Raw genomic sequence first — 27647 nt, 5'->3', positions numbered from 1 at the left:
GGTCGGTCAGCATTCGCCCGGCGCGCCAACGTACCAGTGCCAGCCCGAGCTGGCAGCGTGAGAAAGACATGTGGTGCAGTCGACGCCGCGGGAATTTTTTGCTGGTAGATCGGCGAGGCGTATCTGCCGCGCGGCGCGACGCCTGTGCACGCGGGTTTGCATGCCCTAACCCGATGCGTTCCTGAGCCGCACCGCGTGCGGCGCCGCACCAGGTGTGCTTCGGCGGGACTCGGCCGACAGGACCGCGGTCGGCAGCCGGACCGCTGCGTGTAGCCACAGCATACAGCCGCAGCGTATGGCCGCATGTAGCCGCATGCAGCGCAGCATACAGCCGCAGCGTATGGCCGCATGTAGCCGCAGCATACAGCCGCAGCATATAGCCGTAGCATATAGCCGCAGAATGTAGTCGCACGCGCCTAACGAGCCTCCGGTGGCGGCCTGGCGGAGGGCCAGCCCCGCGATCCGCTACATCGGCCGGAGGCAGCTACCGTCGGCACTCACTGCCGGAGACTCGCCAGTCTCGGGGCATACAGCCGCAACGTGTAGCCGCATGGCCCAATAGCCACAGACGCATGCGCCGTGCCACTGTAAATGCATTATCTTTTGATCTGGCTCCGCCGAAGCACGTTGCGTCGCACGCGGATAGCGTTGCCGCCGGCGCCGACGGCCTTGTCCGGCGTGACGTGCGGCACTTCGGTCCAGGGCCGGCCGGCGACGCCGTCGCGCGAGCGGTCCGTGCTGGCGTAGATGGGCAGCGGCAGGCTGCCGCGCGAGAGGTAGAGCCACGCGCCAGCGGCCAGGGCCGACACGACCACGGCCGGGTCCACCGACAGCAAAAGATGCAGGCTGCGGTGGTCTGGGTCGATGGCGCGCACGACGGCCAGACCGAGACAGGACGTGCGGGTGGAGCGCAGGGCCGCCGAGACGCCGTAGGCGTACGGCAGCGCGCCGACAGCGGTGAGAGACACGGCCGGCAGCGGCCCGTAGGCTGCGACAAGGCCGACAAGGGTGCCATTGAGAGCCATGAGCACGTCCTGGTCGGCCAGCGGCTCGTGCAGCAGCTCGACGCACCGGACAGCGCCGGCGTCGGTTCCGGCGTACGGCACGATCCACGGCTCGACGGCCACCAGCGGTCGGTCGAAGGACCACGAGCGGTCGGGCTGGCGGCAGAGGTGCGCCATCAGCCGAGCCACGCGCAGGTCTGCCGCCGTGTACCGTGTCGGCGGCGGCGAGTCCAGCAGCACGGCCGCCGGCTCGAGCGTTTCGAGCGTCCACGAGCCGACGAGCGCGTCCTGCAGCTCGGCGTCCTGCGGCCCGTTCGGCTGGCCGCCCAGGTAGACGACCGTAGTCGGCCGGACCAGCGCCAGGATCTCGCTCAGCAGGCGCACGCCGAGGCCCTTGACCCAGCCGGCCGTGTTGACGACCAGCGGCCGGTCGGTGGCGTGCGCGGCCAGCGCGCCGGCCTCGGCCACGTACGCGGCCGGGTCGTCCGCCGGGGTGACGTGGCCGAGATGGCGCGCGACCACGGCGCGGTCCAGGTCCGCGTCCGCAAACGCCGGGCCGAGCACCGGGCCGTCGATTGCGTGCAGGCCGAGCACGCCGGGCGGCCCAAACTCGGGCTGGCCGGGGTCGAGCTCGAGAAAATGGACCGGCTGCGAGCCGACGATCTTGTTGACGGCCAGTCGGGCAAACGTCGACTTGCCGGCGCCCTTGGGGCCGCAGATCACAACGCGCTCCTGGCGCGGCGAGCCTGCACGCACGGCCACGCGCTGCAGCACGCGCTCCCACGTCGGATGGACCGTCAGCACCGCCGGCGGCTTGGTGGTCGAGAAGATCGGCGTGAACGCGGCCGGCGGCGCGTCCGGCACCCGCCAGAGGCCCTTCAGGTTCGGGCACATGCGGTCGATGGCCTCGAGGCCGGTGGCCAGCGGCGCCACGGCGACGACGGCGTCGCCGTCGAGATCGCCGGCGACGGCGGCCGCCGCCGGCAGGCCGACGAGGTGCGCCGCCGCCTCTCCGTGCGCGCCACCTTCTGTGGCGTCAGCCGCAGCCTGTGCGGCTCGCAGGCGCGCCGCAGCCTGTGCGGCGCTTAGGGGCCGCGTCGCCGCCGCACCGCGTGCGGCGTGCTTGTCAGCCGCACGCGGTGCGGCGGTCGTCGGCGCCAGCGCCTCCACCGCCGGCAGCGCGCCCGTCGCCGGCGCGCACACGCGGTGCCCGGCCGCGCCCGCCCGCAGCTCCGCGCCCGCGACCTCCACGCTGCCGGCGGCCACGTACAGCGTGTACTGGCCCTGGATCACCAGCGTCTGCGTCAGCGCGCTCGACCGCCACGTACCTCGCCATGTCGCAGTGCGTACACGCGTGTGTCCCCGGCCTCGCGCACGCGCTCGGCCGTCGGCTCGAACGTCGAGACCGCGACCGGCGCCGCGTCCGCGGGCTCGCTGCCGACGCTGTCCGCGCCGCCGACGCCGCCGACGCCGCCGTCGGTCTGCGCCGCATCGGCATCAATTGTGAAGCTGTCGCCCAGATACTCGATCTCGTCCAGATCGCTGCTGTACGGCTCGGCCATGGCGTCTGTCGCGCCGATCTGCGCGTGTCGCAGTGTGCGCAGTGTGCGCAGTCAAAGTCCCATCTCGAAAAAGTTGCGTAAAATTTTTTACGGCCAAGCCGACTCACAGCTCACTGCCGATTCGCCCAGCGCCGCCAACGAGCCGATTCGAGAGCTGCACCCGAAGAGAGCAGAGCCGTGCACCATGTCTGGAAAGAGCGCCAAGGCGCTGTCGAAAGAGCGCGCGGTCGACTCGGACAGCGAGACAGAGTGAGTACAGACGGGCTGGTCAAGGTGGCAGCGATGGCCGCAACGGCCTGCGGCGGGCCGCGGACGCGGGCACAGCCAGCGCCAGCCGGCGCAGATGCCCCGCGGACCCTCCGCGACCAGCGCCGCCGTCGCTGTCCCGGCCAGTCCTCCTCGCCAGCCGGATCACTGACCCCAGGACCTTCACGCCGCCAAAGGGCTACACTCTCATGACGGGCCAGCTGCCGGACGGCGCCCTCGACGGCAAGGAGGTCTGGCTGTTCAAGGTCCCGGCCGGCATCCCGATCGAGTCGATCGGGCAGGTCCCCGTGCCCGGCCGCGCCGGCGCCCGGCGGACGTTCAAGGCCGGCGCCGCCGACGTCACGGTCTGGGAAAACGCCGAAGAGGCCGCGACCGAGGCCGAGCGGATAAAGCTGTACGTGCCCACGGGCAAGGGCAACTACAAGCTTGGTAAGTGGGTGCGCGAGCGCGCTGACGCCAGCGTCGTCCAAGATCCGCCGCGTGTTCCAGCTCGACGAGTCCGTCACGATCCCGCGAATCCACATCGACCGCGAGGCCGTCAAGCACCGCACGCCCGACCAGCCCACCGGCCTCAAGATGCGCTACAAGCCCACCGGCTACGGCGACGCCGACTTCTCCGACTCGGAGCCCGAGACCCCCAAGAAGGCCAAGAAGCACAAGGCCGACAAGGCCGACGACAAGGACGCAAAGTCCAAGAAGCGCAAGCACTCGGACAACGTCCCCGCCGAGCCCAAGAAGGCCAAGGAGCATAGGGAGAAGAAGAAGAAACGGCATCACAAGGACGACGACAAATAGTGTAAATAGGAAAGGTTTAATGCACGTTTATTTGCCAGCCGTTGCCTGCAGCTGAGCCTGCATGCCAATGACCTGGTGTCAGCGGGCGCGCGCGCTTGCTTACCTCGGCCCGCTTCTTGTCGGACTTTGCTCTGGTCTCGTTGATCTGGCCCTCGATCCGCTTGCTGGGGTTAGCGCTGCCGGCCGTACACGCACATTTCGCTCTGGATGAAGTCCAGCCGCTTGTCCACGTTCATCTCGGCCTCGCCCTTCGTCTGGGGGACCAGCACGGGGCCGATCAGCTTGTAGACGGACGCGTCGGCGTCGAGGCCCTTGAATTCCTGGAGGTCAGCGCTGCGTTTGCGTGGGAGCGGCGGCGAGTGCGCGGGCGTTCGCTGGCTCTGCGCGAACGAGCTGGGCGGGCTGTCAACGAGCCTCGGCAGCGACTCCGTGGAGGAGTGCCGGCGAGTGAGCCGCACGACACGCGGCTCGTGCGGCTCGTGCGGCTCGTGCGGCGCGCAGCGTGCGCCGCATATAGTGCGGCTCAAAGGCGTCCACGCGGCCCTCGACGCAGTCGCCGGCCCAGCGGCGCCGTAGCACGCCCGCCTCACACGCCCGGGCGCACCGGTACCCCGGCCACGGTGCCGCCCCTCCGGCCTCCGCGCCGCCCCCCTCCGTCGTCCCCCGCGCTGCCTACCTTCTGCACGATCAGATTCTCCTGCAGCTGCGACTCCAGCTTCTGCCGCGCCTCCACCAGCGTCGACATATCTGCCGTCAGCCACATCCATCTGCGCACTCACCCGTCTGGGTCTTGCGGTACTCCTCCGTCAGCGCCTCGTACTGTGCCTGGATCGTGCTGGCCATTGTAGTGCTGAAACTCGCCGTCGGAGCAAATCTTTTAGTTAGGCACACGCGAATCTCACCGCACCTTCCACAACGCTCTTTGGCCTGTTCACCACAGAACGATGCCGGTACGTACGCCGCCGACCGGCGCTGACGACAGTTCAAGCCTTGGCTGGAGGCAAAGGCCGCGCGGCACGAGCTGCACGACGACTCGTCGTCCGATGAGGACCAACACTACGTGTCGGATTTCGACGACACAGCCGATTCGACAGCGGATCCGCGCCCCAAGCGGCAACCGCCTACGTACACAGTCCAGATCGAGACCGGCGGAGCCCAGATCGATCGCCTGGTGCTGACGACGCCGGCCATGGGCTCGCTGGTGCTCTCCGGAGGCCCGTCGACGACCGTCGGCTCGATCGAGCTCAAGGGCGGCCTGACGCCGACGCGGATGCCGCTCAAACGGCACAGCGCGCTCGACTTCTACTGGGCCGAGGTCGGCGTGGTCGCACCGGCTGCGTGCTACGCGCTGGCGGCGGCCATTCTGGACACGCTGACGCCGGAGCTGGTCGTCTGCCTGTCCACGGTGCCAGACGACGGCCTGGACGATCGCCGCGCGCACGTGCTGGCGACGACGGCGGCCGGCCGGCTCGAGCCGCAGCTGCAGCCGCCGAATGTGCTCACGGGCGCGTTCGCTGCGGTCGCCAGCCTCGGCGAGATCCGCGGGCGGTCGGTCGCGGTCGTCCTCGCCGACGGCGACGGCATTCCTGGCCGCGAGTACGTTCACGACGAGGCGCTCGCCGAGGCGGCCAGCATCGCCGGCCAGGTCCTGCAGGCGCCTCTCGCCGTCGACTACGACATCGCGCGCAAGCAGCGCAGCGGCTTCGCGTCCGGGCTCTATCTGTAGACTCGATGAAAGCGTTTAACAAAAAGGCACTACAATACACAAAAAGCCAGGGAACCAAGAAAACCGGGGGATAACTTTTAGTCGGTGCTGTCGATCTTGATGTTAGACAGGACCGCGTCCATGGCCGTCTTCATGGCCTCGCTGTTCTTGATCGGCGGCGCGCCGGTGTCGTAGAAGTTGAGACGCTCCTCAACCTGCTGCTTGAGGACCTCGCCGAACTTGGTCGACGGCGAGTCCGAGAACGAGTCAATGCGAGACGCGATCGAGCACTTGTTGGCCAGGAAACGCGATATCCGGCCCTTGTTCTTCTGCGCGGCCTTGCCGATGAAGGACGAGTGGTAGATCAGGCCGTACTTGGGCGTGTTGCCCTTCGTCTTGAGCGCGCGGAACAGCGCCTTCTCCGCGCCGAGGATCTGCACGGTCGAGGCGGGGTACTTGGACAGGTTCGTGAGCGAGCCCGCGTGCGAGATCAGGCGCGCGCCAACGATCTCGCCGATCAGCTCCGACAGGTTCGGCGCGACCGTGCTCATCTTCTCGATCAGGTACTTGTGCAGCTGCTTGCGGTAGTCCGTGAGGCTGATGACCTTCTTGGCGAACGTCACGATGTTGGACATGTCCTGCTCCGAGATGTCCTGGCCCATCGACACGCGCGCCGCGTCGATCACGCTCTGCGCAACCTCGGCGTCGTCCTTCACGAGCGCGGCCAGGTCGTGCAGGGACTCGTCGTTGAGCGACGCCTTGTTCTGCACAAACACGATGAGCTGCGCGTACGTGTAGTTGTCGCTCACGATCTTGAACAGCTCAGGGAAGTGCCACGAGTACCACTCGCGCACGCGCATCGCAAACGTGTTGACGTCCTTGTCCAGCTGGTCCAGCAGCGCGATCGCCTGGATGATGTGGTTGTCGTTCTTCTGCACCGAGAACTTGACCTTCGCGCGCGAGTACGCGTGCGCCAGACCGAGCTGCGCCCGCTCGATGTCGCCCTCCTGCAGCTGCTTCAGCAGCTTGCCGCCGTGCTGGCGCAGGCCGCGCAGCAGGTCCTGCGCGATCTCCGACGTCACGACCTCCACCTTCGGGAATGCGTCCTTGACGCCACCCGCCAGGTTGCGGTCCGACACGCCCAGCACCACCCGCTTCTTCTTCGAGCTCTTGGGAAGGTTCAGCTCCAGCAGCGCCTTGAGATGCTCGTTGACAATGCCCTCCGACACGTCGTTGGCGTTCTCCAGAGCGTGCGCGGCGCCCTTGAACGGCGCAAAGCTCACCGGCTTGACCAGCTTGCCGAACTTGCCCAGATCATTGGCCGCCTCCTGCACCTCCTTCAGCCGTGATCCGATCGTCTCAGGCTGGGCGACCACCTCGAACAGAGCGTAGCCACTGGCCTCTTCGAACAGCAGGTAGTTGACGTTGTCCGACATAGTGCTCGTTGAAATCGTTGGTTGAAGTCCTTGGAGGCTTCTGACGTTGAGTGAAAAACTTTTCAAGCGCCAAAAAAAAATTTATGGGAGTCCACTGACTAAATTTCCCGCCGATGTTAGATAAGACTTTGGCATAGCTGAGTCACTTTACCGCCTGTATTTCATAAGTATTGCTTGTAGCTTACATAATTCTGTCGACGCTGCGTGCACACCACGCATGCACTATTTGACATGCGCGCGCGCCTGCGGCGGCGTCAGCTTTGCCCTAGCCCGTCTGTGGTCTCTACTGGCGGTAGCCGTATTGTGTGCGCGCGTGCTGGCCGGCACGCTGCCGCAGGCGACTCGCGTTTGGATCCGGCATTCAGCCACCACATGTGGCGTATGTGGCTGTGTTTGACCGTTTTCAGGAGGCGCTGCTGCGCCGCAACACTGCCCTCTCGCATCCGTGCACGTGACGCACGGACGCCGCTATCTACATATTCTCCGCTTCCAGCTGTTCACACTCCGGACACAACACATAATGGCCTTTGTGTCCAGCAGACTGGTGGCCGTGCCCCGGGCCCCGCCCAGGATTGTACGGTCCAACCCGGCTCCAGCCGTCAATCGGAGCGACGAGCTGGCGTCCGCCGATCCCCCACCGCCATATAGCCAGGTTGCCCGTGACGACGAGATTCCACTGGATCCCTCGAGCGCAGACGAGTTTCTCGCCGAGTCTGGAATTCATGCGGCAAACGCCACAGCCGAAATTCTGGAGGAGGCTTTTGGATCGCTTCAGATCCGACCGGAACTCCCCCCGAGGCCACAGTCGACCGGTCCAGCGCCCACGATAACGGCCGTGCCCTCTATCAGCAATGCGCAGCCGCCTCCAGGCCCACCACCGGGCGCGCACAGCGAGAATCTCAAGTACCCAATGGCGTCCCAAACGGGCCCGCAGAACAGAACGACGCGGTCGCCCAAGGGCCACTTGGTCTTCCCGCCCGGCTTCTTCTGCCGGCAGTGTCTCAACACCGGCTTCATTCTACCCCGCGGCGGCTTCAACTGGACCGACATGGTTGGCGAGTCTGTCAACACTCACCCTTGTAACTCGTGCACGACGAAGTTCGCCTCTAGACGCACCAACGCAACGAGCGCTCGGCCGATGACGGCCAGCCGGCCGTCTACGAGTTCACGGCCATCGACCTCCTCCTACTCCCCGCACTCGGCCGCGCCGCGATCGTCGTCTGAGATCTGGGGCCAGCCCCCGTGGGTGAGAGATCATCCTAGTGCCATGCTGGGCGGCCCCCCTATGTTGGGCGGTCCCCGAGCGTTGATGGCAGGCCACCCCGATCTGGGTGGACGGCTGTGTCGCCGGTGCCGCGGCAGTGGCGTGGTTGCGTCCATGGGTCTCAGCGGGCTGCTGTTCAACGTCTACGACCGAGAGCAATGCCGGGCCTGTGGAGGCATTGGCCGGACATATTATTGAGATTTCGATCTGATCGCATACATAGGGAGGAATGGGCTAATTAATTAATTTGTATTACTACTTTTGAACAAAATGGCGTAGTGTGCAGGACGGCATGCCGGCAGGCTTGGCGCAGATGCGGGTCGTATGGCGAAGGCGTTGGGGTGAGTTGGCGTGCCACGGCGCTGGAGCACACTGTCGGTAGAATGATCAGCCGACAGATCAACCGACGACGGTTGTGATCCGCCAGGCCAGGGTCCTGGACCCGCGGACAGGGTCCGGACCGACTGGCCTCTGGGCCACTAGCGGGGACCTGCAAGTCCCAAGTTATCGTTGTCCCACTATCACTAGTCCCTGATTTGCTCACAAATGTACGCAACAGAACCAAGCCACAGATTGGCAGCTGCTTCCACGCAGCGGCGATGACACTACTGTAGACCGCTGGGCGTCTCAATGTGCATGGAGTGCATGGCGTACTCTTGGTCCACCGGCGTGTGCACGCGCCTGTATCTCGCGCTGGTACCAAGCCCAATTCGAGACTGAGAGCTGTGCGGCCGGAGACGAAGACCTTGTCTACCGGCAGCCGCTCACCGACAAACTCGCTTGCTACCAGCCCGCCCCGAGCCACAGCCCGCCACTGAGGCGCGCCGCATGGCATGCGGCGCGAGCGCGTCCTGAGGGTACGGGTCGAACGCGTTATTGTAGCCGGGTAATGCACACCAAAATATTCTTCCTAGTTCCACTGTCGCCAAAAAAAAATTCAGGACTACAAGCAACCTTTCTATCAATCGATTGCTCTTTAACCACACGACATGTCCGCTGTTCAACTCCTGAATCCGAAGGCGGAGTCGCTCAGACGCAGCCAGGCGCTGGCCGTCAACATCAACGCTGCGCAGGGTCTGCAGAATGTGCTGTCTAGCAACCTGGGTCCTAAGGGCACCATCAAGATGTAAGACCAGCTGGCAGGCCCAATTGGGCCGTGCGGACGCAATCGTGCCGCGGACGCGTCAGGGATGGTCCCTGCGACGTCCGGCGGGCGCGATCCGCCGGCGCAGAACGTGCTAACCGGCTAGGCTCGTCGACGGCTCGGGCAACATCAAGCTCACAAAGGACGGCAAGGTCCTGCTGACAGAGATGGTAGGTGTGCGCGCGACAGCGAGGCTGACAGAACAGCAAATCACGAACCCGACGGCGGTCATGATCGCTCGGGCGGCGACCGCACAGGACGACATCACCGGCGACGGCACGACGACGGTGTGTCTGCTCGTCGGTGAGCTGCTCAAGCAGTCGGAGCGGTACATCTCGGAGGGCCTGCACCCGCGCATCATCTGCGAGGGCTTTGAGCTGGCGCGTCGCGAGACGCTCAAGTTCCTGGACTCGTTCAAGATCGAGAAGACGATGGACCGTGAGCTGCTGCTGGCGATCGCGCGCACGTCGCTGTCGACCAAGCTCAACCACACGCTGGCCGAGGCCATCACGCCCATCGTGACGGACGCGGTGCTGGCGATCCACTCGCCGCCGGAGCGGCCGGACCTGCACATGATCGAGATCATGAAGATGCAGCACCAGTCGGCGGCCGAGACGACGCTGATCAAGGGTCTTGTGCTGGACCACGGCGCGCGGCACCCGGACATGCCCAAGCGCGTGGAGAACGCGTTCATCCTGACGCTGAACGTGTCGCTCGAGTACGAAAAGTCCGAGGTCAACTCGGGCTTCTTCTACAGCACGGCCGAGCAGCGCGAGAAGCTGGTCGAGAGCGAGCGCAAGTTCGTCGACCAGAAGCTCAAGAAGATCGTCGAGCTCAAGAACGAGGTGTGCGGCACAGACGGCACGAAGGGCTTTGTGATCGTCAACCAGAAGGGCATCGACCCGCTGTCGCTGGACGTGCTGGCCAAGAACGGCATCTTCGCGCTGCGCCGGGCCAAGCGCCGCAACATGGAGCGCCTGCAGCTCGTGTGCGGCGGCACGGCGCAGAACGCGGTCGACGACATGACGCCGGACGTGCTCGGCTTCGCCGGACTCGTGTACGAGCACGTGCTCGGCGAGGAGAAGTACACGTTCGTCGAGGAGGTCAAGGACCCCAAGAGCGTCACGGTCCTCATCAAGGGCCCCAACCAGCACACGATCAACCAGATCCAGGACGCGATCCGCGACGGCCTGCGCAGCGTCGTCAACGCCATGACGGACAAGTGCGTCGTGCCCGGCGCCGGCGCGTTCCAGCTGGCGTGCGCGCACCACCTCACCGGCGAGTTCATGCGCAAGGAGGTCCGCGGCAAGCCCAAGACCGGCGTCCAGGCGTTCGCCGACGCGCTGCTCGTCATCCCCAAGACGCTCGCGGCCAACGGCGGCTTCGACACGCTCGACACCCTCGCCGCGTGCCAGGACGAGCTCGTCGATGGCCACGTCGTCGGCATCGACCTCACGTCCGGCGAGCCCATGGACCCGACCATCGAGGGCATCTACGACTCGTTCCGCGTGCTGCGGAACGCCGTCGCCTCGGCCACCTCTATTGCATCAAACCTCCTGCTGTGCGACGAGCTGCTCAAGGCCGGCCGCTCGTCGCTCAAGCAGGGCGAGTAACGACACCACAAGGAAGCTGGGCTAGACGACGGGCACATACTCATTTTGTAATATACTGAATCTATTGACATTGTTACGTTCACGACGGGCACGCTCTAGAGCCAAAATGCGGAGCCGTCGGCCGTCACGATGTGGATGCGGCCAGGCAGATAGAAATACAGCTTGCGCTACTCGGGACGCGTCACGGGCGACGGCCGCCGGAACGGGTGCGCCTCGGTGTTGAAGACGTAGTCGTCCAGCGAGATCAGCGACGGCTCCGAGAAGAGCAGGAACGCGTACTTGAGCGTTTCCGCCAGCCAGAAGCTCTCGGCCTCGTCCATGTGCTTGATCTTGCGGCTGTTGGTGACGTCGGCGACGGCGGCGTAGCCGGCCTCGGTCTGCGCCGTGAGCTCGATCGCCTCGAACATGCGCCAGCCCTTTTCCTGCCACTCGCGGTTGCCGGTGATCCGGTACATGTAGAAGATCGACTCGAGCGCCTCGGGCCGGAGATGGTACCGGCCGTCCTGGGAGATGAACGATCGGGGCTGGTCGTACCAGCCGCCGACGGCCCAGCGGCTGTCGTCGTCGTCGTCGTCGCGCTTGGCGTCGGCCTTGGGGGCGGCCTTGGACGCGGCCTTGGACGCGGCCTTGGGGACGGCCTTGGGCTCGGCGGCGACATCCTTGGCGTCCGCGGAGCCCTTGGGGGTGGCCTCCTTGGGTGCCTTGGGCGCCGGGGCTGCCGGCGCGGCGTTCTTGGCCGTGTCGGCGGTGCTGGCCGTGTCGGCCGCCTCGACCGCGTCGGCCGCGTCGGCCGCGTCGGCCACTTTCTCGCCCTGCACCGTGCTCTTGTCGCCGCCGGCAAACGCGGCATGGGCTGCGTTGGCCGCCTCGGCCACCGGCGCCAGCATCGGCGAGTCCACCGCTTGCTTGACTGTGGCCGCCTTGACGGCCTCGGCCTTGGCGGCCTCGCCCGAGACGGGGTACCGCGGCGACTCGGGCGCCACATCGGCCGCCGCTGCCGCATTGTCGGTCTCGGCCGCCGTCTCGGTGCCCTTGGGCGCCAGCGGCGGCAGGGCGCTGCGCTTGCGCAGACGCTTGACCGACCGCGCACGCTTGCCGCCGATCAGGGCGGCCTCCGAGTCGGCCGACCACGCCGGGCCGGTCGAGCCAGATCCGGCCTTGGCCGTCTCGCCTAGCAGCGCGACGTCTTCGGCGGCCGGGTCCTTGATTGCGGGCTTGCCAAAGCTGCTGGCCTGGCCGGCCGAGCCGGACGACGCCTTCTTGATGGCCTGGATCGACTCGGCCGAGGCGGGCATGGCCGCGTCGAGGCCGGTGGCTGCCGGAACAGCCGCAGTGGCGGTCTCCTCGGCGTCGGCCGCGGCGGCAGTAGCCTCGGCGGCGACCCCGGTCTCGACAGTCTCGGCCGCGGCGGTGCTCTCGGCGTCTGCAGAGGCCTCAGCCTCGGCAGCCGTGGCGGTGGCCTCGGTGTCGGCCTCGGCAACTTCGCTGGCCTCGGCCTCGGCCTCAGCAACCTCGCTGGCCTCGGCCTCGGCGGCCTCGACCTCCGTGGCGTCGCCGTCGGTCTCCTCAGTGGCGACCTTGGCCTCGACCTCGGTCTCGGTGACGGCGGGCTCGGTCTCCTCGGTCTCTTCGGCGGCCGCAGGCTCGGTTTCTTCGGTGGCAGGAGCCTCGGCCTCGGCGTCCTCGGTCGCGCCCTCCTCGGCGACCTCGGTTGCAGCGGGCTCGGCGGGCTCGGCCTCCTCGGCGACCGTCGGCTCGGTCTCCGCGGCGGCAGCGGGCTCGGCGGCCTCGGCGGCCTCGTCCTCAGACGCTTCGGCAACTGTGGCCGCCGCCGCAGTCTTGACTGGGTTGGCCGCAGCCACCGCCGGCGACACGTCCTTGGCTGCGACCGCGGCCGCAGCCGCGTTTTCGGCGGCCACAGGCTCGGCGGCAGCGTCCTTGGCGGCCTGGTCGACGGCCTTGGTCACCGGCTCCTTCTCGGGCTCCTCCGAGGCCTGCGGCACGCTTTCGAGAGCCTCCTCCAGGTCTCGCGCAGACTTGTCGTCCTTGTCGGCCTTGGCCTTGGCCGGGTTGGCGGCCGCGACCGCTGGCGACACGTCCGACGCCGCCTTTTCGGCGGCGGCCTCGTTCTCGGCCGCGACGGGCTCCGAGACGGCGTACGGCACGGCGGCGGCCTTGTCGGCCTTGTCGGCCTTGTCGCCCTTCTCCGCGCCCTTCTCAAACGCGGCCCGCGCCGCCGGCGACTCCTGCACCGAGATCGGCACCGCGCCCGCCAGCTGCGCCGTCGTGTCCGTCGGCTTCTTCGAGTCCAGCAGCGCCGTCCGCGGCGTCACGTCCGCCAGGCTGGCCGGGTCCTTCGGGTCGGGGACGTCCTCGGCCTTGGCCACGTCCTTCTGCGCCGCCGCCGGCGGGGCCACCCGGTCCTTGAACGTTATCGGTCCGGCCGCGCCCGGCGCCGGCGCGTTGAACTGGGCCGGCGCCGGCGCATTCGGGTTGCCCGTGTAGTGGCAGTTCTTGGGGTCCTCGCACGCCTCGACGTGGAAGTTCTCGGGCATGACGCCCGTCCGCGTGGCCGTGTACGACCAGTAGCAGCCGTTCGTCAGACGCTCGGCCAGGGCCAGGTCGTCGGCGCGGTCGAGCGCCTGCGCGCCCAGGCCCATCATGCCGCCGACGTAGCACGACAGGTGCGTCATCTCCGGGTCCAGCTTCTTCTCGCCGTTCGGGTTGACGAGCACGTTTCCGGCAAAGAGGATGTCCGGGTCGCCCTCAACCTTGGGCCGGTAGAAGACGTGGGCCTTCATGGCCTCGACGGCGTCGACGTACATGCGCCGGTACTGGTCGACGGCGCCGCCGAGCAGCAGATGCTCCTTGATCAGGTACTCGTACGTCGAGTCGGCGAGCGCGCCCGCCGTGTACCGCTTGAACAGCGACGAGTCCTTGCCGGGCGTCAGGCCCTTGGTGGCCACGCACTCGGCCTGGCTGCGGATGGCGCGCTTGGCCAGGTGTACGGGCGCGGCGGGCTGCGAGGCCGCAGTCGCCGCCGGCTGACGGCTCTTGAAGCTGCAGCCGGACGTGTCCATGCGCGTCGGCCACAGGCCGGGGACGTCCGAGTCCTTGGACGACTCGTCCAGCTGGTTGGTGACGTGCTGGATCTGGGGTCAGCGCGCTCGCGGCCGCACTTACGATCGAGTAGTACGTCTGGTTGCCCGTGATCTGCGCCAGGCGCGTGAACTCGAGCGACAGCGACGAGAACTGGGCCAGGATGGCCAGCCGGCCGGCGCGCAGGCGCACGTCGCGGTGCGCCAGCTTGGGGTCGTAGAACAGCACCGGCAGGCCGTTGGGCGTGTCGAACGCGCCCACCAGGATGTCGGCGAGCTCGACGGCCTTCTCGAGGAAGAGCGGCTCCTTGGGCTCGGACACGTCGTACGCGCCCACGAGGCCGCCCAGGTACCGGATCACGGTCTCGAACACGGGGATCTCGACCAGGCCCGTCATCTGGCGGAAGTCGACGGTGCGCAGGTACTCCTTGGCCTCGGCCAGCTCCGAGTTCATCGACAGGATCTGGAGCGTGTCGAGCGAGTCGATGATGGTCGCGCCCCAGCCCGCGAACGTGTCCGCGAAGCCCTTGGTCAGCGGCCGGATCTCGTCGTGGCCCCAGGCGTACGTCTTGTACGCCTTCCACGACCGCACGGCCGCCTCGCGGATCGCAAACAGCCGCGTGTTGCGGATCGACCGCTGGCTCTCGGTCTCGGCCTGGAACGTGCCCTGGATCTTGGGGAACGCCACCGGCGCGTCCTCCGGCAGCCGGTACTGCGGGTGCCCGGCCAGGAAGTTGCGCTTGACGGGCTGCGCCCACACGTCCGGCGGGTCCGCCCACCGCTGCGGCGTCGACGACCCGCGGAGATCGTCCGGCGCGAACGTGTCCGCGTACAGCGCCGCGTCCAGCGCGCGCGGCGTCGCCGCCGCCGCCGCCGCCTGTACCGCGTCCGAGTCCGCCGCGCGCGGCGGCACCACCACCTCCTCGTCGGCCGCCGCCAGCGCCGCCGTGTTCGGCCGCGCCGACCGCGCCAGCGTCTCGTTCTCGTCCTCGGCCGCGTCGGGCTGGCCCGCCAGGTCAGAGACCTCCACGACCTGCGCGTCCGGCGACAGCTGCGCCTTGATGTCCTGCCACGACTGCAGCCGGCGTCGCGCGCCCTTGGACGGCGTCTGCGAGATCTGGTAGAAGATCAGGAACGTGATCACCGTGAACGCCAGCAGCGTGCGGTACCGCCGCAGCCGCAGACAGTTGACCAGCATCGCGTGTCTGGATGGCCCCTGGCGTCGCGCGGCTTGATGTTCGATGTACCGGGTCGGTCTGGCTCGACCCCGGTCTGCGCGTCAGCAATGCCCGTCCGGCCGGCCGGCGGCCGTTGGCGGTATGCCGGCCCTACCTCAGTTGCGTCTCGCGCTCGTCCTGGATGCTGCCGCACGTGAGTCGTAGCCTGCAGCTCTTGCGGCCTTGTTCTCGAGTCTGGAAGGTCCTGGGGGACTGTGGACGCGGAGAAAATAGTCGCGGAGGATGCTGCTTGATAGCTTTTGAGAGGGTCGGCGCGATGTCGTGAGCCGCACGACTTCCCAAATCTGCTGGCGGCGCGCCGCACGAAGTTTAAATGGCTGCGGCGTCACACGCGCCCACGGCCGATGCTCTGGCTGTGACAGCGCCGGCGACTGGCGCAGGGCTACGCGGGCCCTTGGCCGCCCTTGACTCTGTCGGGCCGTGCCAGCGTACGGTGCAGGAGCCGGAGCGGCGCAGGCTCGAGGCTCGAAATGGGACAGGCGCGAGTTGCGCCGGCCCGGAGGGGCTACGGTAGCCGGCGCCGGCGCCGGCTGTGCGCGGCGACGGCCGTCTGTGTACGCGGCGACGGCGCGGCGGCCGGTCGGCACGGACGGCGGCCGCGCCGTGCGCGCAGGCGTGCAGGCGCCACCTGCTAGGGGGTGCGGCAGCGACGACTAGTGTGCGGGCGCCAGACAGGACAGCGCTAACGCTCAGCCGCACGGTTACCCGGGCGGACAACGGCGCGGTTACCCGGCAGACAGGACAGACGGCGACAAATAACATTTGCTATGTACATACATTACAAAAATTACCCGCTACCCGGCGACCACCGGCCACAAGCTTAGGTCTGCTTGTAGGTCAGGTGGCACTTGCCGCAGTAGTGACGGTCCTCCATCTTGGCCATGAAGACACCAGCACCGCACGTCTCGCTGGGGCACTCCCGGCGGACGCGCTCGACCTTGCCGTCGACGACCTTGTAGTACTTCAGGACGGCGAGCTTGGTCTTCTTGTGCTTGTGCTTGATCTTCTTGGGCGTGGTGTAGACTTTCTTCTTGCGCTTCTTGCCACCACCACGCAGACGCAGGACGAGGTGCAGGGTCGACTCCTTCTGGATGTTGTAGTCCGAAAGAGTGCGGCCGTCCTCGAGCTGCTTGCCCGCAAAGATCAGGCGCTGCTGGTCCGGGGGGATTCCCTCCTTGTCCTGGATCTTGGACTTGACATTGTCGATGGTGTCCGAGGACTCCACCTCAAGGGTGATCGTCTTACCGGTGAGGGTCTTGACGAAGATCTGCATCTTGGCTAACGACTAGTCTGCAAAACTGCGGTAATGCTTCGGGGTCAGCGGGCTCGGTGCCGGTCGGCTTACCTTCGTTCTAATCGCTGGAGAGAAAGTCTGGTCGGCGGTGGAAAGTTATAGGCCGGGTGTGTTGTGGGTGCGGCGCCTGTGACTGCTTTTTGCCCTACGCCGCCAACCCTGTCACGTGAGACGCTAGCCCCGCCGGGCTGGGACCTCCCATCGCCGAATTCCGCGTTCGATCCGGGTAATTGGGACCGCGGAAATTTTCTGCCGCGCCAGATCAGCTCGTCCGACATCCACGCCCGGCCCTCGACTCTCGAGACCCACGACTGCAGGCCTCCCTCGCTGTCAGCGGCGACTCCAGCCGCATCATGCTCCGAATGCTCCGCGGCGCCGCCCTGCGCCGCCCGCCGGTCCCGGCCGGCCGGCGCTGGCCCGCCCGTGGCATCGTCCGCGACACCGCCCGCGACACCGTCCCGGCCCTGGCCTGGCGCGCCCGCCGTGTCCACGGCCAGGCTCACGACCGCATCTCCTTCGACTCGGACCCGGCAGCCGACATCGGCTTCCTCGACCGCCGCCGGCTCTTGACCACTATCCGCGGCCACATGGACAAGCCGGCGCTGCCCGGCCGCCGCGACCAGCAGCCGCTGGTCTCGGCCGGCCAGGCAGACAAGTTCGAGGCCCAGGTCGAACAGGCCTACCACGACCTCTTTGCGCTCGACGACAACGTCGTCGAACAAACGCGGCCGGTGCTACCATCGGCCGTGCAGGCGTGCATCGGCGACGCCGCCCTCGTCGACAAGCTCGCCGACAACAGCGCGCTCTGGGACCGCGCCGTGGCTGCGCTCGCTGCCGGTCGCGGTCTGGCCGGCACGTCCGAGGCCGACGTGCGTGGCCTGCTCGAGTGCATGCCCAAGAAGACGCGCGCCCGCCACGGCGCGGCCATCTACGACATGGCGACCGAGGCCGGCGTGGCGCCCTCGGTCGAGCTCGTCAATCTGCTGCTCGAGGGCTACGCCAAGGCCGGCAACACAGTCCTGGTCGAGGCGCTCTTTGGCCAGCTCGGCGCGAGCGGGCTCGCGCCCAACGCGGACTCGTACCGGTGCATGCTCGAGGTCTACATGACGACCAAGAACCTGAAGCGCAGCTCGCACGTGGTCGAGCTCATGCAGCGCGGCGGCCACAAGCTCACGCTGGAACACTACAACGTCATCATGCGCACGTGCTTGCTGACCGGTCACGGCGAGCAGCTAAGCAAGATCTTCGACCTGCTCAAGTTCCGGTCGCTCGAGGACGCGCCCGACGCCGACGTCTACGCGATCATGATCTGGCACGCCGGCACGCAGGGCGAGGTCGAGCGCGCGCTCGACCTCTACGGCGAGCTCAAGAGCCGCGTGTTCAAGCCGCTCGAGGCCAACGAGCGCGTGTACCAGGCGCTGGCGTTTGCGTGCTCGCAACGGCGCGACTTCCAGAGCCTGTCGTGGAAGTACGTGTCCAAGGCGATCGAGCTGGCGCCGGCCAACAAGTTCATGTTCGACCTGATGCTGCGCGTATGCGGCGCGTCCGGCAACGCCAACATGGCGCGGGCCGTGCTGCTGCGCATGTGCGAGTCGGCCGACACCCTGCCGACGTCGCACTCGTACCAGCAGCTGTTCCGGGCCTACTCGCGCTTCGAGCAGGAGGTGACGGCGTCGCCTGCGACTCGTGCCGTCGAGTCCCAGCTCGACCTGGTCGCCCCGGACATGTCCATGGCCGCGTTCCAGGGCAAGTACCGGCCGCCGCCGCTGCTGCCGCAGGCGCGCATCGAGTCCAACGCGCTGCTGCTGGACGAGTCCCGCGCCGTGCTCATGTTTCTGCACCACACCCAGCCGGCTCTGGTCAACTCGCACCTGGTCAACACGTACCTGCAGATCGCGGCCAACTTCGGCGACTACCCCGAGTTCCGCCGCCGGCTGGCCGCGGCCACCGTGAGCCCGGTGGAGACCGCGGACGGCGCGGACGGCTGCACGGCCGCCCGCCCGATCCCGCACTGGTTCCACCAGGTGCCCGGCACGGACGTGCGCGTGCCGGCGGGCGACGTCGAGTTCGAGCCCGCCGCCCGCTTTGGCCGCCGCCTGCCCCGCAACCGCTACGTCTACCAGACCGCGCTGGCGGCCGCGTTCGAGTCGCGCGACCTGGTGTTTGCCTACAGCGTCTGGGAGGAGCGCGAGCTCTGGAAGAAGTCGGCCGACTACAAGGCTCTGGCGCCCGACGACCAGCGCGCGGCCGACTTCGCTGCCGTCAAGACCATGGTCAACATTCTCGCCCGCGGCAACCGGTTCCAGGACGCGCTCGACATACTCGTCGCCACCGAGTACTTGCCCTGGACGCGCGACGACCTCAAGACACTCTACACCAAGGCCCGGCTGATGGACCAGGCCGTGGTCACAGACTACATCGAGAGCTTTTACTCGACCAACGCGCATTACAGCCGCCGCCAGCGGTCCGAGGGACCCGCGCTCGGCCGGGCGCATTAGCATTGGCATTTCTCGCATACGCATTGGGCAATTTTGTATCATACCTCTCCTGGCAAATGGACTTTCTACTCTCGTGACGAGCCGCACGACGCGCGGCGCGAGCCGCAGGGCATGCGGCTCGCGGCCCCTGGGGCGGACGCCGCACGCCGTGCGGCTCAGGCACCGCGCCGCACGCGCTGCGGCGCAAACTCCCAACACGCGTCCGCTAGTTCTTCAGTGGTCTATTAAATGCAAAACTCCCCCGCCGAAAAAAAAACCAGAGTAAAAAAAACGCCGAGGGGTCGTAGAGTAATATACAATTCTTATCCGTACGTCCCATGCCAAAAAAACCGATCCAAAATTGAGAGCCGCCGAAGGAGCTGCCCGGCACAAGTGCTGCAGGCGCCGCATCGCTGCCGTCCCGACCAGGGACAGCCAGGCCAAGCCAGAGGAGAGAAGAGCGCACGCCACCGCTAGTCGTCGGACGACTTGGAGATGCTCCCCGAGCAGATCTTGCGCAGGCGGTGGCGGGAGAGCGCGTCCTGGCGCGCAAAGGACTTGCCGCACGGGCACGTGAACGGCTTCTCTGCCTCGTGGATCTTGGCGTGGCGGCGCAGGTCGTGCTGGCGCACAAAGGACGAGCCGCAGGTGGTGCAACAGTGCGGCCGATCCGAGAGGTGGGTCTGGATGTGCGTGCGGATGTTGTACTTGCGGCCGAAGCGCTTGTTGCAGCCCTGGTAGGTGCAGATGTACTTGCCGTCGTCGTCCGGGCCGCTCACGTACGAGTCCAGGGTGCCGGGCGGCAGCTTGGACTTGCGCAGGTCCTTCATGTCCGAGGGCGACGAGATGACGAGCGGCTCGTTCGTGACCGGGTCGGACGTGATGATGGGCTGCCACGAGATGGACCACGCGGACTTGGCGTCGGCGCCCGAGGCAAACGTGGGCGCCTGCTTGAGGTCGGGCGACGAGAAGTCGGTGTCGTCGACGGGCGAGAACGACGGCGAGAGCGCGGTGTCGGAGGACGAGTAGTACTCGCCGTCGAGGTCGCCGTTCTCGATGCGGAACGCGGTCGTGTGGATGAACTGGCCGTCGCTCTGGGGCTCGAGATCGTTCGTGAAGGCGTTGCCGGGCGCGTACCGCGGAGCGTCGTCGAACGGCGAGGGCACGTCCGAGACGAGGTAGTAGGCGGGCGCGGCGGACGGCAGCGGCGACGGGTCAAAGAACGCGTCGGACGAGAGCTCGGACGTGAGCTCGGCCGTGCGGTCGACGGCGGTGTTGGGCAGCTCGGGCAGGTCCGGCGAGCTCAGGTACGCCTCGGGCGAGAGGTTGGCGTACTGCGAGTAGTCGTCGAGCACGGGCTCGAGGACGGGCGTGGGCTGGCGCGAGACCAGCGCCGGGCCGTACGCGGGCTCGGGCGAGTGGTTGACCACCGGCGAGCCGCCGAGGGCGGGGCTGTCGGCGGCCGGCGACTGGCCGAGCCCGGGCGACGTGTGCGCCTCGAGGTACAGCGACGGCAGCCCGTTGTTCTCGAACCCCAGCTGCGGCGTCTCGGGCGTGAGCGGCAGGTAGCCCCGGCCGAACTTGGCGTCGAAGTCCTTGGGCAGCCCCAGCGTCTGCGCGTCCATGATCTTGCGCAGGTAGCTGAGCTCCTGCGGCTGGCTCAGGAAGAACGGATCGGTCTGGGTCGGCGGCGTGAACAGCAGCTGGTGCGCCGACAGCGGCGACAGCGGCCGCGCAAAGTGCGGCGTGGCAAACACCTCCGACGGCGACGCCGCCAGGATCGGGTAGCCGAGCGCGCCCTCGGCCTGCGAGGGCGCCGCGGCGGTGAGGCGGGCGGGTTCCATGGTACGTACCTAGGCCGTCCAGCGGTCTGGGTCAGCCGATCCGCGCACGCACCTACCTCGGGCAATTAGAAGAAGCGAAGGTCCAAAATGCAGGCCAGCTGCGAAAGAAGCGAAAGAAACGACAAGGACCAGCCTTGGCCGTGAGCAAAACTAGAAAACGAAGCGAAGAGAACTGAAGTAAACAAAACAGAAGGAGGGCACTGCTGCCGGGGCTATATACCCTAGGCGCCCCATGCAAGGTCCCCATCTCGCAGGAGGTTCCGTGGCCGTTCATTACATGCCGACGGGCTAGCTCGAGGAAAGCGTGGTGTGGACGGAGATTATACCGGATGGGGCAGCAAGTAAACTTCCAACGCGCGCGGTCGCCAGGGCAACGGACGCCGCCTGCCCGCTTTGTTGATATGTCAACAACACGGGCGGCAGATACGGTTGCCGGGGCAACCAACGGCTGGTGTGGATGGGGCGCTGGGCGGCCGGGACGCGGGCGGCGCCGGGCGCCGGCCGGGCTGCCGGCAGGCGCGGACGGCCGTGGGTGCGGGCGGCCGGCTCGGCCGCTGGAGCCTGGCGGCGCTGGCCGTCCGTGCCTGGGTGCGCTCGCCCGTGTGCTGTGCCGCGCCCGGCTCCAGCGGCCTGGGTCCCGGAGCCCGGTCGGTGGACGCACATGCAGGGGTGCCACGTGCGGCTGAGGCCTCACCGCGTGAGGCTGACGCCGCACGGCGTGCGGCGTCCGCCAACCACCGGCGGAGGCTGACGCCGCACGCCGTGCGGCGCCCTCCGCCAGCCGCCGCCGCACGCCGTGCGGCGCTCCGCCAACCCCGCCGCACGCCGTGCGGCGTCCGCCGCTTCCCGCCGCCCCGGCACCGCACGGACCGCCAGCCGCACGCCGTGCGGCGCACAGCGCCACGCCCCACCGCGTCCACGTCATCGAGCGCGTCTCAACACCACCCACACCTCGGCATCCATGGCCTACAAGATCTACGACTCCTACCATGTCCACGGTACGTCCGCCGCGGCCCCGCTGACCCAGGCATCGTCGTCCACGAGTACATGTTCACGCTCCCGCTGGACTACGCCAGGCCCGACGGCGACACGATCACGGTGTTTGCCCGCCGCGTCGTGCCCTACGACGAGGCGTCCGTCGACGACGCGGACGCGTGCAAGCGGCCGTTCAGTACGTGGGCGCGAGGCCCCGCTGACCGCAGTGGTGTACCTGCAGGGCGGGCCGGGGTTCCAGTGTACGTGCGGCCGCGGACGCGCTGACCGCAGGCGACGCTCCGCTGACAAACTCGGGCCGCATCCGCGAGGTGCTCGACAAGGGCTACCAGCTGATCAACCTGGACCAGCGCGGCACCGGCTTCAGCTCGCCGATCACGCCGGCAACGCTGGAGCGGCTCGGTACGGCCCGTGTGGGCGCGCTGACGCAGGATCGGACGCGGCCAAGGCCGACTACCTGGCGCAGTTCCGCGCGGACAACATCGTGCGCGACTGCGAGGAGATCCGCAAGGCGCTGACCAAGACGCACACGGCCAAGCAGTGGTCGCTGCTGGGCCAGTCCTTCGGCGGGTTCTGCGCGGTGACGTACCTGTCGTTCTAGTAAGTGGCCGCGCGGGCGCGCTGACGCAGCCCGGCCAGCGTCAAGGACGGTACGTGGCGCCGCGGGCGCGCTGACGGCAGTGCTCATCACGGGCGGGCTGCCGCCGCTGGTGGACGGCCCCGACGCCGTGTACGCGGCGCTGTACGGTACGTGCGGCGCGGGCGCGCTGACGCAGAACGCATGAAGAGCCGCAACCGCGCGTACTACGCCAAGTACCCCAAGGACGTCGCGCGCGTGCGCGCCGTGCTGGCGCACCTGGCCGCGCACGACGTGCGGCTGCCGTCCGGCGGCGCGCTCACCGTCGACCGCTTCCAGCAGCTCGGCATCGAGTTCGGCCGGCACCAGGGCATCGACGCCGTGCACCAGCTCGTCAGCCGCTGCGCGTACGAGCTCGAGCTCGTGGGCAGCATCACGTACGCCACGCTGTACGCCGTCGACGCCGTGCTCGCGCTCGACACCAACGTGCTCTACGCGTGCATGCACGAGGCCATCTACTGCCAGGGCCGCGCGTCGCGCTGGGCGGCCGAGCGGCTGCGCCGCCGCCCGGAGAACGCCGAGTTTGTCTACGCCGCCGCCGCCGACGCGCCCGTCTTCTTCACCGGCGAGATGATCTTCCGGTCCATGTTCGACGACTTTGCCCAGCTGCGCCCGCTCAAGCCCGTCGCCGAGCTCCTCGCGGCCAAGGCCGACTGGCCGCCGCTCTACGACCGCGCGGCGCTCGCCCGCTGCCCGGCCCGCGTGGCCGCCGTCTCGTACTTCAACGACCCCTACGTGGACGTCGACCTGTCCGTCGCCGCCGCCCGCGCCATCGCCGGCTGCCGCCAGTGGGTCACCAGCGAGTTCCTGCACAACGGCATCGGCGTCAACCCCGGCCGCGTGCTTGGCGAGCTGTTCAAGCTGCTCCAGAGCGATGTCGAATGATTGCTAGCTACCGCTTCTCCTCGCGCTTCTTCTGCACGTCCCAGTTGTAGACCCGCGCCGTGTTGACCTCGACCGTCGTGATGTTCTCGCGCAGGAACTCGAGGTCCTCGGTGCACGACGCCAGCGACGCCTGCGCGCTCTCGAGCCGGCGGGCCAGCAGCTCCGCGGCCTCGCCGATCGGGTACTCGAGCATCACGTTCGCGCCCAGCCACAGCCACACGCTGTCGCCGGCCGTCACCTGCGCCTTGGCGTACAGCGTGTCGTTGAGCTCGTACGTCGTCGCCAGCGTCGCGTCCTCGGACCCGCGCTTCGAGTCCAGGAACCGCACCGTCGCCAGCGTCTTCTCGATGTCCGGGATCTTCTCCTTGAGCCCGGCCTCGCGCCGCAGCGTGCTCATCTCCATGTACTTGTACTTGCTGAGCATCTCCTGGAACGCCTGCAGGATCGGCTCGACCTGCTCCCGCGACTGGACGTAGTCCTCGACGCGCTCGACGAACGGCGCCTGGGGGATCCCGCGCGGATTCACGTAGCCGCTGTAGTTGCTGCCGTCAGCGCGCCCGCGCCGGACTTACATGGTGCGGAGCCCGTCCTTGCCGGTCTGGGGGCCGCCGGGGGCGGTGGAAGCGGACGCCATTGTGGATGGAGGCGTCTGATAATTTTCGCTTCGGCGTTTGGTTTTTGTCGCCAAATTTTTTCGACATGAACGCACTGCAGACTGCGGCGCGCACGACGGCGACGGTGGGCGCGAGGGGCGCAAGCGGCGCGAGCGGCGCGGGCGGCGCCCGGGCGACGGCGGCGCGGGCCGGCTGGCGGCTGGCGGCGGCCGGACGGGGGGGGAGCCTGAGCCGCACGCCGTGCGGCTCACGCCGCCCTGCGTCCTCCGCCGCCGCGGCCTCCGCGGCCTCCGCGGCCTCCGCGCCCGTCCCCGCCGCCCCCGCCGGCCTCCCCACGCTCGCCACGCACAGCGGCCTCTTCGCCGAGCTCCGCTTCGCCGACTCCGCGCCCTCCCGGCCCTTTGTCTCCGCCCTCGAGGCCTCCGTGGCCGGCCCCTACCCCATCATCGACTGGCAGCACTGGGTCCAGAACAACCAGACCCGGTCCGCCGGCGGCGGCTCGGCCGTCAACGCGCCCAACACGCTCCCCCTGCTCGACCTGCCGCCAATCCACGCGCCCGGCGAGCAGCTCTCGCGCTTCCAGGTCTTCTTCCGCAAGTCCAAGGAGGTCGTCAAGATCTACAAGTCCGGGATCACCAACGTCTGGAAGAACCGCAAGCTCGCGCTGGCCGTGTACAAGCGGCTGGGCGACACGCCGGGGCCCACCGGCGAGCTCGTGGGGCGCGTGCTGGCGTCGCAGGCCGTGCTCAGGGCCGAGCAGGACGCGCGCTCCACGGCGGTGCTGCGCACGGCCCGCGACGACGTCTCGTTTCGGTACCAGGTGCCGGACGCATCCGGACTGTCGCGGGCCGAGTTCCAGCTCGTGCGGCGCGCGCGCCGCGACTTCCTCAAGCTGCCGCTGTTCACGCTCATCTTCTGCGTGCTGTTCGAGATGACGCCGCTGGTGGTCGCGCTGGTGCCGGACGTGGTGCCGGCGATCTGCGTGCTTCCGCCGCAGGTGCGGGCCGGGATCGCGCGCACGGAGCAGCGGCTGGCCGCGCTGCAGACCGGCGGCGCCATCGACATGGCCGCGCTGCAGCGCACGGCGCCGCGGCTGGCGCGGGCCGAGCTGGCCGGGCTGGCCAAGGCGCTCGAGCTGGTGCCGTCGTGGGCGCCGGCCGGGCTGTACACGAGCGCGTACCTGCAGCGGCGGCTGGCGGAGCACATGGCGTACCTCAAGGCCGACAACGCGCTGATCGGGCAGTGGGGCGGCGTGTGGGCCATGAGCGCGCGCGAGGTCGAGACCGCGCTGCTCGAGCGCGCGATCCCGATCGCCGGCAAGTCGCTCGAGGCCATGCGGTTCGAGCTCTACACCACGGCGGTCAACATGGCCGTGCTCCGGCTGGACGCCGGGTACCTGCTCACGCCGCGCACGCTGGCCGCGGACGACGTCGCCCGGCTGGCGGCGCTGCGCGAGCTCACGTTCGTCGACGCCGCGCACCTGTAGCGCTGTACATACGTCCATAGCGATTACATCATAAATACATATCCAAAACCCCGCGGGCAGAATGGGCTCACATGTACCGGCTCGGGTGCTGCGACTGCTGCTGCTGCTGGAGCGACGCAACAAGCTTCTGGAGACTACTGGGGTCGATGTTGCCGAGCGCGCCCAGGAGGTCGGCCACGTTGCCGCCGGCGAGCGGGTTCGGGGCCATCGGCTGGACCGGCGGGACCGGCTGGATCGGCTGGGCCAGCGGCGCGGGCTGCTTCATCAGGCCCTGGGGCAGCCCGTACTGGCCCAGTGGGTTCACGGTTTGTACAGGGGGCGGGTAGTACTGGTTGGGCACGCCGGCGTAGGACGGCACGGCTGGGGGCTGGAACTTGAGCTTGGCCCGGACGATGATCTCGACCGCGACCGGGATATCGATCGACGAGTATTCTGGAGTCAGCGGCGCCGCGCGCGCACGTACCGTCGAATCTTACGCTGCCCGCGCCGGCCGTCCGGTCAAAGACCTGGACCGAGACCTTGTTGAGGCCCTGCAGCTGCGAGTTGAGGAAGACGACGGCGAGGACGCCCTCGATGATCATCTGGCGGAGCGCGGCCGTGAGCGACAGCCTGGGCGAGAGGTCCATGACCTCGACTCGGACGTAGCGCTCCTCGAGCATCTTGCGGACGTACGACACGTAGTTGCGGTCGACCCGGTCCGTGATGAAGATCTGGCACTCGGGCACCTCATCGGACCGCCGCTTGGGCAGTGGGAAGCTATCTGGGGACGGCGACCGGTTCCTGTACGGCGGCGAGCGGTCCCGGTACCCGCGGTCGTCGCGCCGCCCGCGCGGAGGCGAGCCCCGGCGCCCGTAGCGGTCCCGCTCTCTACTGGGGTACGGCTCGGCCTCGGGCTGGTGCAGGTACCCGCCGTACGACCCGCCCTTGGCGCCGGCGGCGGGCTTGCCGCGGCCCGCCTTGCGCCCGAGCGGCTCGGGCGAGCGCGAGCGCCGGCCCGACCGGTACTCGTCGCGCCCGTCGCGCCCGTCGCGCCCGTCGCGCCCGTCCCGCCCGCGGCGCGACTCACCTTTGGCCCCCTTGGGCACCTGCGGCTTGGACACCTCGAGGTCTGCGGTCAGCGCGCCCGCGCGCCCACGTACGCATCTTGCGGCCCTGGATCGGCGTGCCCTGCTGGCTCTCGATCGCCCGCGCGCAGTCGTCCACGTTCAGGAACTGGATGAACCCGTACGCCTGCTTGATCGAGATCTGCGCCAGCGGGCCGTACCGCGTGAAGATCCGGAACAGGTCCCGCTTCGTGATCACCTCCGTCGGCAGGTTGCCGATGAACATCCGCGAGCCGTACTCGAACTTGTCCCACTGGCCCCGCGACACGTACTCGTGCTCCTCGTTCAGGAACAGCTCGTACGCGGCCTCCTCCTCGGCCGAGAACGGGATCTTCAGGTCGTTGTACGAGATCGCCTTGCCGGCCCGGAACGGGTCCTCGTTCTCCGCCGGCACCGCCGCCTGCCGCGACTCGTGCATGGGCATGTGGTTGTCGTCGCCGAACCCGCCGGCCTGCTGTAGTGTCTTGAGGATGTTCTCGATCGGCACCGCCTCGCCCGCCGGCGCCGCCCCGCCGGCCCCGCTCAGCCGCTGCATGATCTCCTCGGCCGTCACCGCGCGCTCGGGCGCCGGCGACGGCGGCTTGGCCGCCGCCACCACCGCCGCCGCGATCGCCTCGGCCGTGGCCTCCGTGCCGTCGAACTCCGCCAGCATGTGCTCGGCCGCGGCCGTGTCCTCGACGATCTCAAACAGCGCCTGCCCGCCATGGCCGCCGGCCTCGGCCTCGCCCGCGGCGCCCGCGCTCGCGTCTGGTTCCGTGGCCTCTGCGTCCTGCAGCTCAAACGGGTTGTACTCGTCCGGCGACTCGGCCGCCGGCGCCGGCGCGGCCGCCGCAGCGACCTCCGCCTCGCCTGCAGCGGCCTCTGCGACCGCCACGGCCTCCGCCGGGTCTTCTGCCGCCGCCTCGACCGTCGCCGACGCGTGCACGCTGATTTCCGTGGGCTCCGCGTCCGCCTCTGCCGGCGTCTCCACGGCCGTCGCCACCGCCGACACCGTCACCGCCGGCGACTCCGCGGCCGCGGATCCCACAGGACTCGCCTCGGCCACGATGGATGCCGACGCGGGATCGTATTCTGACTCGCTGTTCGACATGAAACTGGTTGCGGACTTTGCGGTGGAAGTGGATGAGGGGGAAAAGTGACGGGCGAAAATGTTTTGTAGAACCGCGCGGTTACCCGGTACATCGCGAG

The 27647-nt window shown here is 68.2% G+C and overlaps 15 protein-coding genes across 15 annotated transcripts; 7 read left to right on the top strand and 8 right to left on the bottom strand.

Annotated features, from left to right (window-relative positions):
• Positions 1-611: 611 nt before the first annotated feature.
• V1510DRAFT_432905 (uncharacterized protein) lies at positions 612-2661 on the bottom strand (the record flags this gene model as incomplete). The annotated part of the gene is made up of 3 exons (XM_066935513.1): positions 2333-2661; positions 2141-2303; positions 612-2029 (listed from the first exon to the last, which is right to left on the bottom strand). Coding segments are annotated over exons 1-3 (1815 nt in total), but the record flags the coding sequence as incomplete, so codon positions are not given.
• V1510DRAFT_409225 (DNA-directed RNA polymerase I, subunit RPA34.5) lies at positions 2648-3665 on the top strand. Its single transcript, XM_066932552.1, has 3 exons — positions 2648-2815; positions 2991-3262; positions 3294-3665. Exons 1-3 carry the CDS (start codon positions 2751-2753, stop codon positions 3626-3628), a joined length of 672 nt encoding a protein of 223 aa, XP_066791793.1. The 5' UTR covers positions 2648-2750; the 3' UTR covers positions 3629-3665.
• On the bottom strand, positions 3156-4674 carry V1510DRAFT_409222 (Prefoldin). The gene is made up of 6 exons (XM_066932551.1): positions 4536-4674; positions 4408-4502; positions 4305-4375; positions 3824-3948; positions 3732-3792; positions 3156-3700 (listed from the first exon to the last, which is right to left on the bottom strand). The coding sequence occupies exons 2-6, from the start codon at positions 4469-4471 to the stop codon at positions 3656-3658; spliced, it is 366 nt and encodes a 121-aa protein (XP_066791792.1). The 5' UTR covers positions 4472-4502; positions 4536-4674; the 3' UTR covers positions 3156-3655.
• V1510DRAFT_409220 (uncharacterized protein) lies at positions 4215-5422 on the top strand. The gene is made up of 2 exons (XM_066932550.1): positions 4215-4578; positions 4611-5422. Exons 1-2 carry the CDS (start codon positions 4573-4575, stop codon positions 5352-5354), a joined length of 750 nt encoding a protein of 249 aa, XP_066791791.1. The 5' UTR covers positions 4215-4572; the 3' UTR covers positions 5355-5422.
• On the bottom strand, positions 5350-6812 carry V1510DRAFT_409219 (uncharacterized protein). Its single transcript, XM_066932549.1, has one exon. It carries the CDS (start codon positions 6767-6769, stop codon positions 5432-5434), a length of 1338 nt encoding a protein of 445 aa, XP_066791790.1. The 5' UTR covers positions 6770-6812; the 3' UTR covers positions 5350-5431.
• A 468-nt stretch (positions 6813-7280) lies between these two features.
• Positions 7281-8305, top strand: V1510DRAFT_409216 (uncharacterized protein). The gene has a single exon (XM_066932548.1). The coding sequence runs from the start codon at positions 7290-7292 to the stop codon at positions 8229-8231; it is 942 nt and encodes a 313-aa protein (XP_066791789.1). The 5' UTR covers positions 7281-7289; the 3' UTR covers positions 8232-8305.
• Positions 8306-8954: 649 nt separating this feature from the next.
• On the top strand, positions 8955-11003 carry V1510DRAFT_409214 (chaperonin Cpn60/TCP-1 family). Its single transcript, XM_066932547.1, has 3 exons — positions 8955-9159; positions 9284-9347; positions 9384-11003. The coding sequence occupies exons 1-3, from the start codon at positions 9023-9025 to the stop codon at positions 10788-10790; spliced, it is 1608 nt and encodes a 535-aa protein (XP_066791788.1). The 5' UTR covers positions 8955-9022; the 3' UTR covers positions 10791-11003.
• V1510DRAFT_358710 (alpha-1,2-mannosidase) lies at positions 10958-14570 on the bottom strand (the record flags this gene model as incomplete). Its single annotated transcript, XM_066930932.1, has 3 exons — positions 10958-11540; positions 13320-13942; positions 13974-14570. Coding segments are annotated over 3 exons (1803 nt in total), but the record flags the coding sequence as incomplete, so codon positions are not given.
• A 1210-nt stretch (positions 14571-15780) lies between these two features.
• On the bottom strand, positions 15781-16400 carry V1510DRAFT_409207 (ubiquitin-related domain-containing protein; the record flags this gene model as incomplete). The annotated part of the gene is made up of 1 exon (XM_066932546.1): positions 15781-16400. A coding segment is annotated over one exon (454 nt), but the record flags the coding sequence as incomplete, so codon positions are not given.
• A 22-nt stretch (positions 16401-16422) lies between these two features.
• V1510DRAFT_409206 (uncharacterized protein) lies at positions 16423-18992 on the top strand. Its single transcript, XM_066932545.1, has one exon. The coding sequence runs from the start codon at positions 16774-16776 to the stop codon at positions 18916-18918; it is 2145 nt and encodes a 714-aa protein (XP_066791785.1). The 5' UTR covers positions 16423-16773; the 3' UTR covers positions 18919-18992.
• A 132-nt stretch (positions 18993-19124) lies between these two features.
• On the bottom strand, positions 19125-21148 carry V1510DRAFT_409205 (uncharacterized protein). The gene is made up of 2 exons (XM_066932544.1): positions 20798-21148; positions 19125-20767 (listed from the first exon to the last, which is right to left on the bottom strand). Exon 2 carries the CDS (start codon positions 20739-20741, stop codon positions 19371-19373), a length of 1371 nt encoding a protein of 456 aa, XP_066791784.1. The 5' UTR covers positions 20742-20767; positions 20798-21148; the 3' UTR covers positions 19125-19370.
• Positions 21149-21657: 509 nt separating this feature from the next.
• Positions 21658-23278, top strand: V1510DRAFT_409198 (Alpha/Beta hydrolase protein). Its single transcript, XM_066932543.1, has 8 exons — positions 21658-21739; positions 21769-21912; positions 21944-21976; positions 22008-22136; positions 22166-22334; positions 22365-22384; positions 22416-22481; positions 22511-23278. Exons 1-8 carry the CDS (start codon positions 21703-21705, stop codon positions 23254-23256), a joined length of 1344 nt encoding a protein of 447 aa, XP_066791783.1. The 5' UTR covers positions 21658-21702; the 3' UTR covers positions 23257-23278.
• V1510DRAFT_409196 (Prefoldin subunit-domain-containing protein) lies at positions 23237-24024 on the bottom strand. Its single transcript, XM_066932542.1, has 2 exons — positions 23829-24024; positions 23237-23798 (listed from the first exon to the last, which is right to left on the bottom strand). The coding sequence occupies exons 1-2, from the start codon at positions 23888-23890 to the stop codon at positions 23264-23266; spliced, it is 597 nt and encodes a 198-aa protein (XP_066791782.1). The 5' UTR covers positions 23891-24024; the 3' UTR covers positions 23237-23263.
• V1510DRAFT_400608 (uncharacterized protein) lies at positions 23956-25356 on the top strand (the record flags this gene model as incomplete). The annotated part of the gene is made up of 2 exons (XM_066931966.1): positions 23956-23994; positions 24289-25356. The coding sequence occupies 2 exons, from the start codon at positions 23956-23958 to the stop codon at positions 25354-25356; spliced, it is 1107 nt and encodes a 368-aa protein (XP_066791781.1).
• On the bottom strand, positions 25265-27579 carry V1510DRAFT_3145 (uncharacterized protein). The gene is made up of 3 exons (XM_066930757.1): positions 26496-27579; positions 25820-26464; positions 25265-25788 (listed from the first exon to the last, which is right to left on the bottom strand). Exons 1-3 carry the CDS (start codon positions 27547-27549, stop codon positions 25424-25426), a joined length of 2064 nt encoding a protein of 687 aa, XP_066791780.1. The 5' UTR covers positions 27550-27579; the 3' UTR covers positions 25265-25423.
• Positions 27580-27647: the final 68 nt, after the last annotated feature.

Source organism: Dipodascopsis tothii, assembly GCF_038497935.1.
Source record: "Dipodascopsis tothii strain CBS 759.85 unplaced genomic scaffold V1510scaffold_1, whole genome shotgun sequence".
In the NCBI taxonomy this organism is placed as follows: domain Eukaryota; kingdom Fungi; phylum Ascomycota; class Lipomycetes; order Lipomycetales; family Lipomycetaceae; genus Neoaidaea; species Neoaidaea tothii.
Note: the sequence above shows the minus strand (reverse complement) of the source record. Positions and strands in the feature narration are given on the sequence as shown.

Excerpts from the sequence above, each read along its gene's own strand:
- V1510DRAFT_409206 (XM_066932545.1), top strand. The coding sequence starts at position 16,774 with ATGCTCCGAATGCTCCGCGGCGCCGCCCTGCGCCGCCCGCCGGTCCCG.
- V1510DRAFT_409222 (XM_066932551.1), bottom strand. The coding sequence starts at position 4,471 with ATGGCCAGCACGATCCAGGCACAGTACGAGGCGCTGACGGAGGAGTAC. Across the intron at positions 3,949-4,304 it reads AGAATCTGATCGTGCAGAAG|GAATTCAAGGGCCTCGACGC; the intron begins GTAGGCAGCGCG and ends GCTGACCTCCAG. Across the intron at positions 3,701-3,731 it reads CCGACAAGAAGCGGGCCGAG|GTCATTGGCATGCAGGCTCA; the intron begins GTAAGCAAGCGC and ends CGCTGACACCAG.
- V1510DRAFT_3145 (XM_066930757.1), bottom strand. The coding sequence starts at position 27,549 with ATGTCGAACAGCGAGTCAGAATACGATCCCGCGTCGGCATCCATCGTG. Across the intron at positions 26,465-26,495 it reads GATCCAGGGCCGCAAGATGC|ACCTCGAGGTGTCCAAGCCG; the intron begins GTACGTGGGCGC and ends CGCTGACCGCAG. Across the intron at positions 25,789-25,819 it reads GGGCAGCGTAAGATTCGACG|AATACTCGTCGATCGATATC; the intron begins GTACGTGCGCGC and ends CGCTGACTCCAG.
- V1510DRAFT_409225 (XM_066932552.1), top strand. The coding sequence starts at position 2,751 with ATGTCTGGAAAGAGCGCCAAGGCGCTGTCGAAAGAGCGCGCGGTCGAC. Across the intron at positions 2,816-2,990 it reads GACTCGGACAGCGAGACAGA|GACCTTCACGCCGCCAAAGG; the intron begins GTGAGTACAGAC and ends CACTGACCCCAG. Across the intron at positions 3,263-3,293 it reads CAAGGGCAACTACAAGCTTG|CGTCGTCCAAGATCCGCCGC; the intron begins GTAAGTGGGTGC and ends CGCTGACGCCAG.
- V1510DRAFT_409198 (XM_066932543.1), top strand. The coding sequence starts at position 21,703 with ATGGCCTACAAGATCTACGACTCCTACCATGTCCACG. Across the intron at positions 21,740-21,768 it reads CGACTCCTACCATGTCCACG|GCATCGTCGTCCACGAGTAC; the intron begins GTACGTCCGCCG and ends CCGCTGACCCAG. Across the intron at positions 22,385-22,415 it reads CCCGGCCAGCGTCAAGGACG|TGCTCATCACGGGCGGGCTG; the intron begins GTACGTGGCGCC and ends CGCTGACGGCAG.
- V1510DRAFT_409196 (XM_066932542.1), bottom strand. The coding sequence starts at position 23,890 with ATGGCGTCCGCTTCCACCGCCCCCGGCGGCCCCCAGACCGGCAAGGAC. Across the intron at positions 23,799-23,828 it reads AAGGACGGGCTCCGCACCAT|CAACTACAGCGGCTACGTGA; the intron begins GTAAGTCCGGCG and ends CGCTGACGGCAG.
- V1510DRAFT_409219 (XM_066932549.1), bottom strand. The coding sequence starts at position 6,769 with ATGTCGGACAACGTCAACTACCTGCTGTTCGAAGAGGCCAGTGGCTAC.
- V1510DRAFT_409216 (XM_066932548.1), top strand. The coding sequence starts at position 7,290 with ATGGCCTTTGTGTCCAGCAGACTGGTGGCCGTGCCCCGGGCCCCGCCC.
- V1510DRAFT_409214 (XM_066932547.1), top strand. The coding sequence starts at position 9,023 with ATGTCCGCTGTTCAACTCCTGAATCCGAAGGCGGAGTCGCTCAGACGC. Across the intron at positions 9,160-9,283 it reads CCTAAGGGCACCATCAAGAT|GCTCGTCGACGGCTCGGGCA; the intron begins GTAAGACCAGCT and ends CTAACCGGCTAG. Across the intron at positions 9,348-9,383 it reads AGGTCCTGCTGACAGAGATG|CAAATCACGAACCCGACGGC; the intron begins GTAGGTGTGCGC and ends CTGACAGAACAG.
- V1510DRAFT_409205 (XM_066932544.1), bottom strand. The coding sequence starts at position 20,741 with ATGGAACCCGCCCGCCTCACCGCCGCGGCGCCCTCGCAGGCCGAGGGC.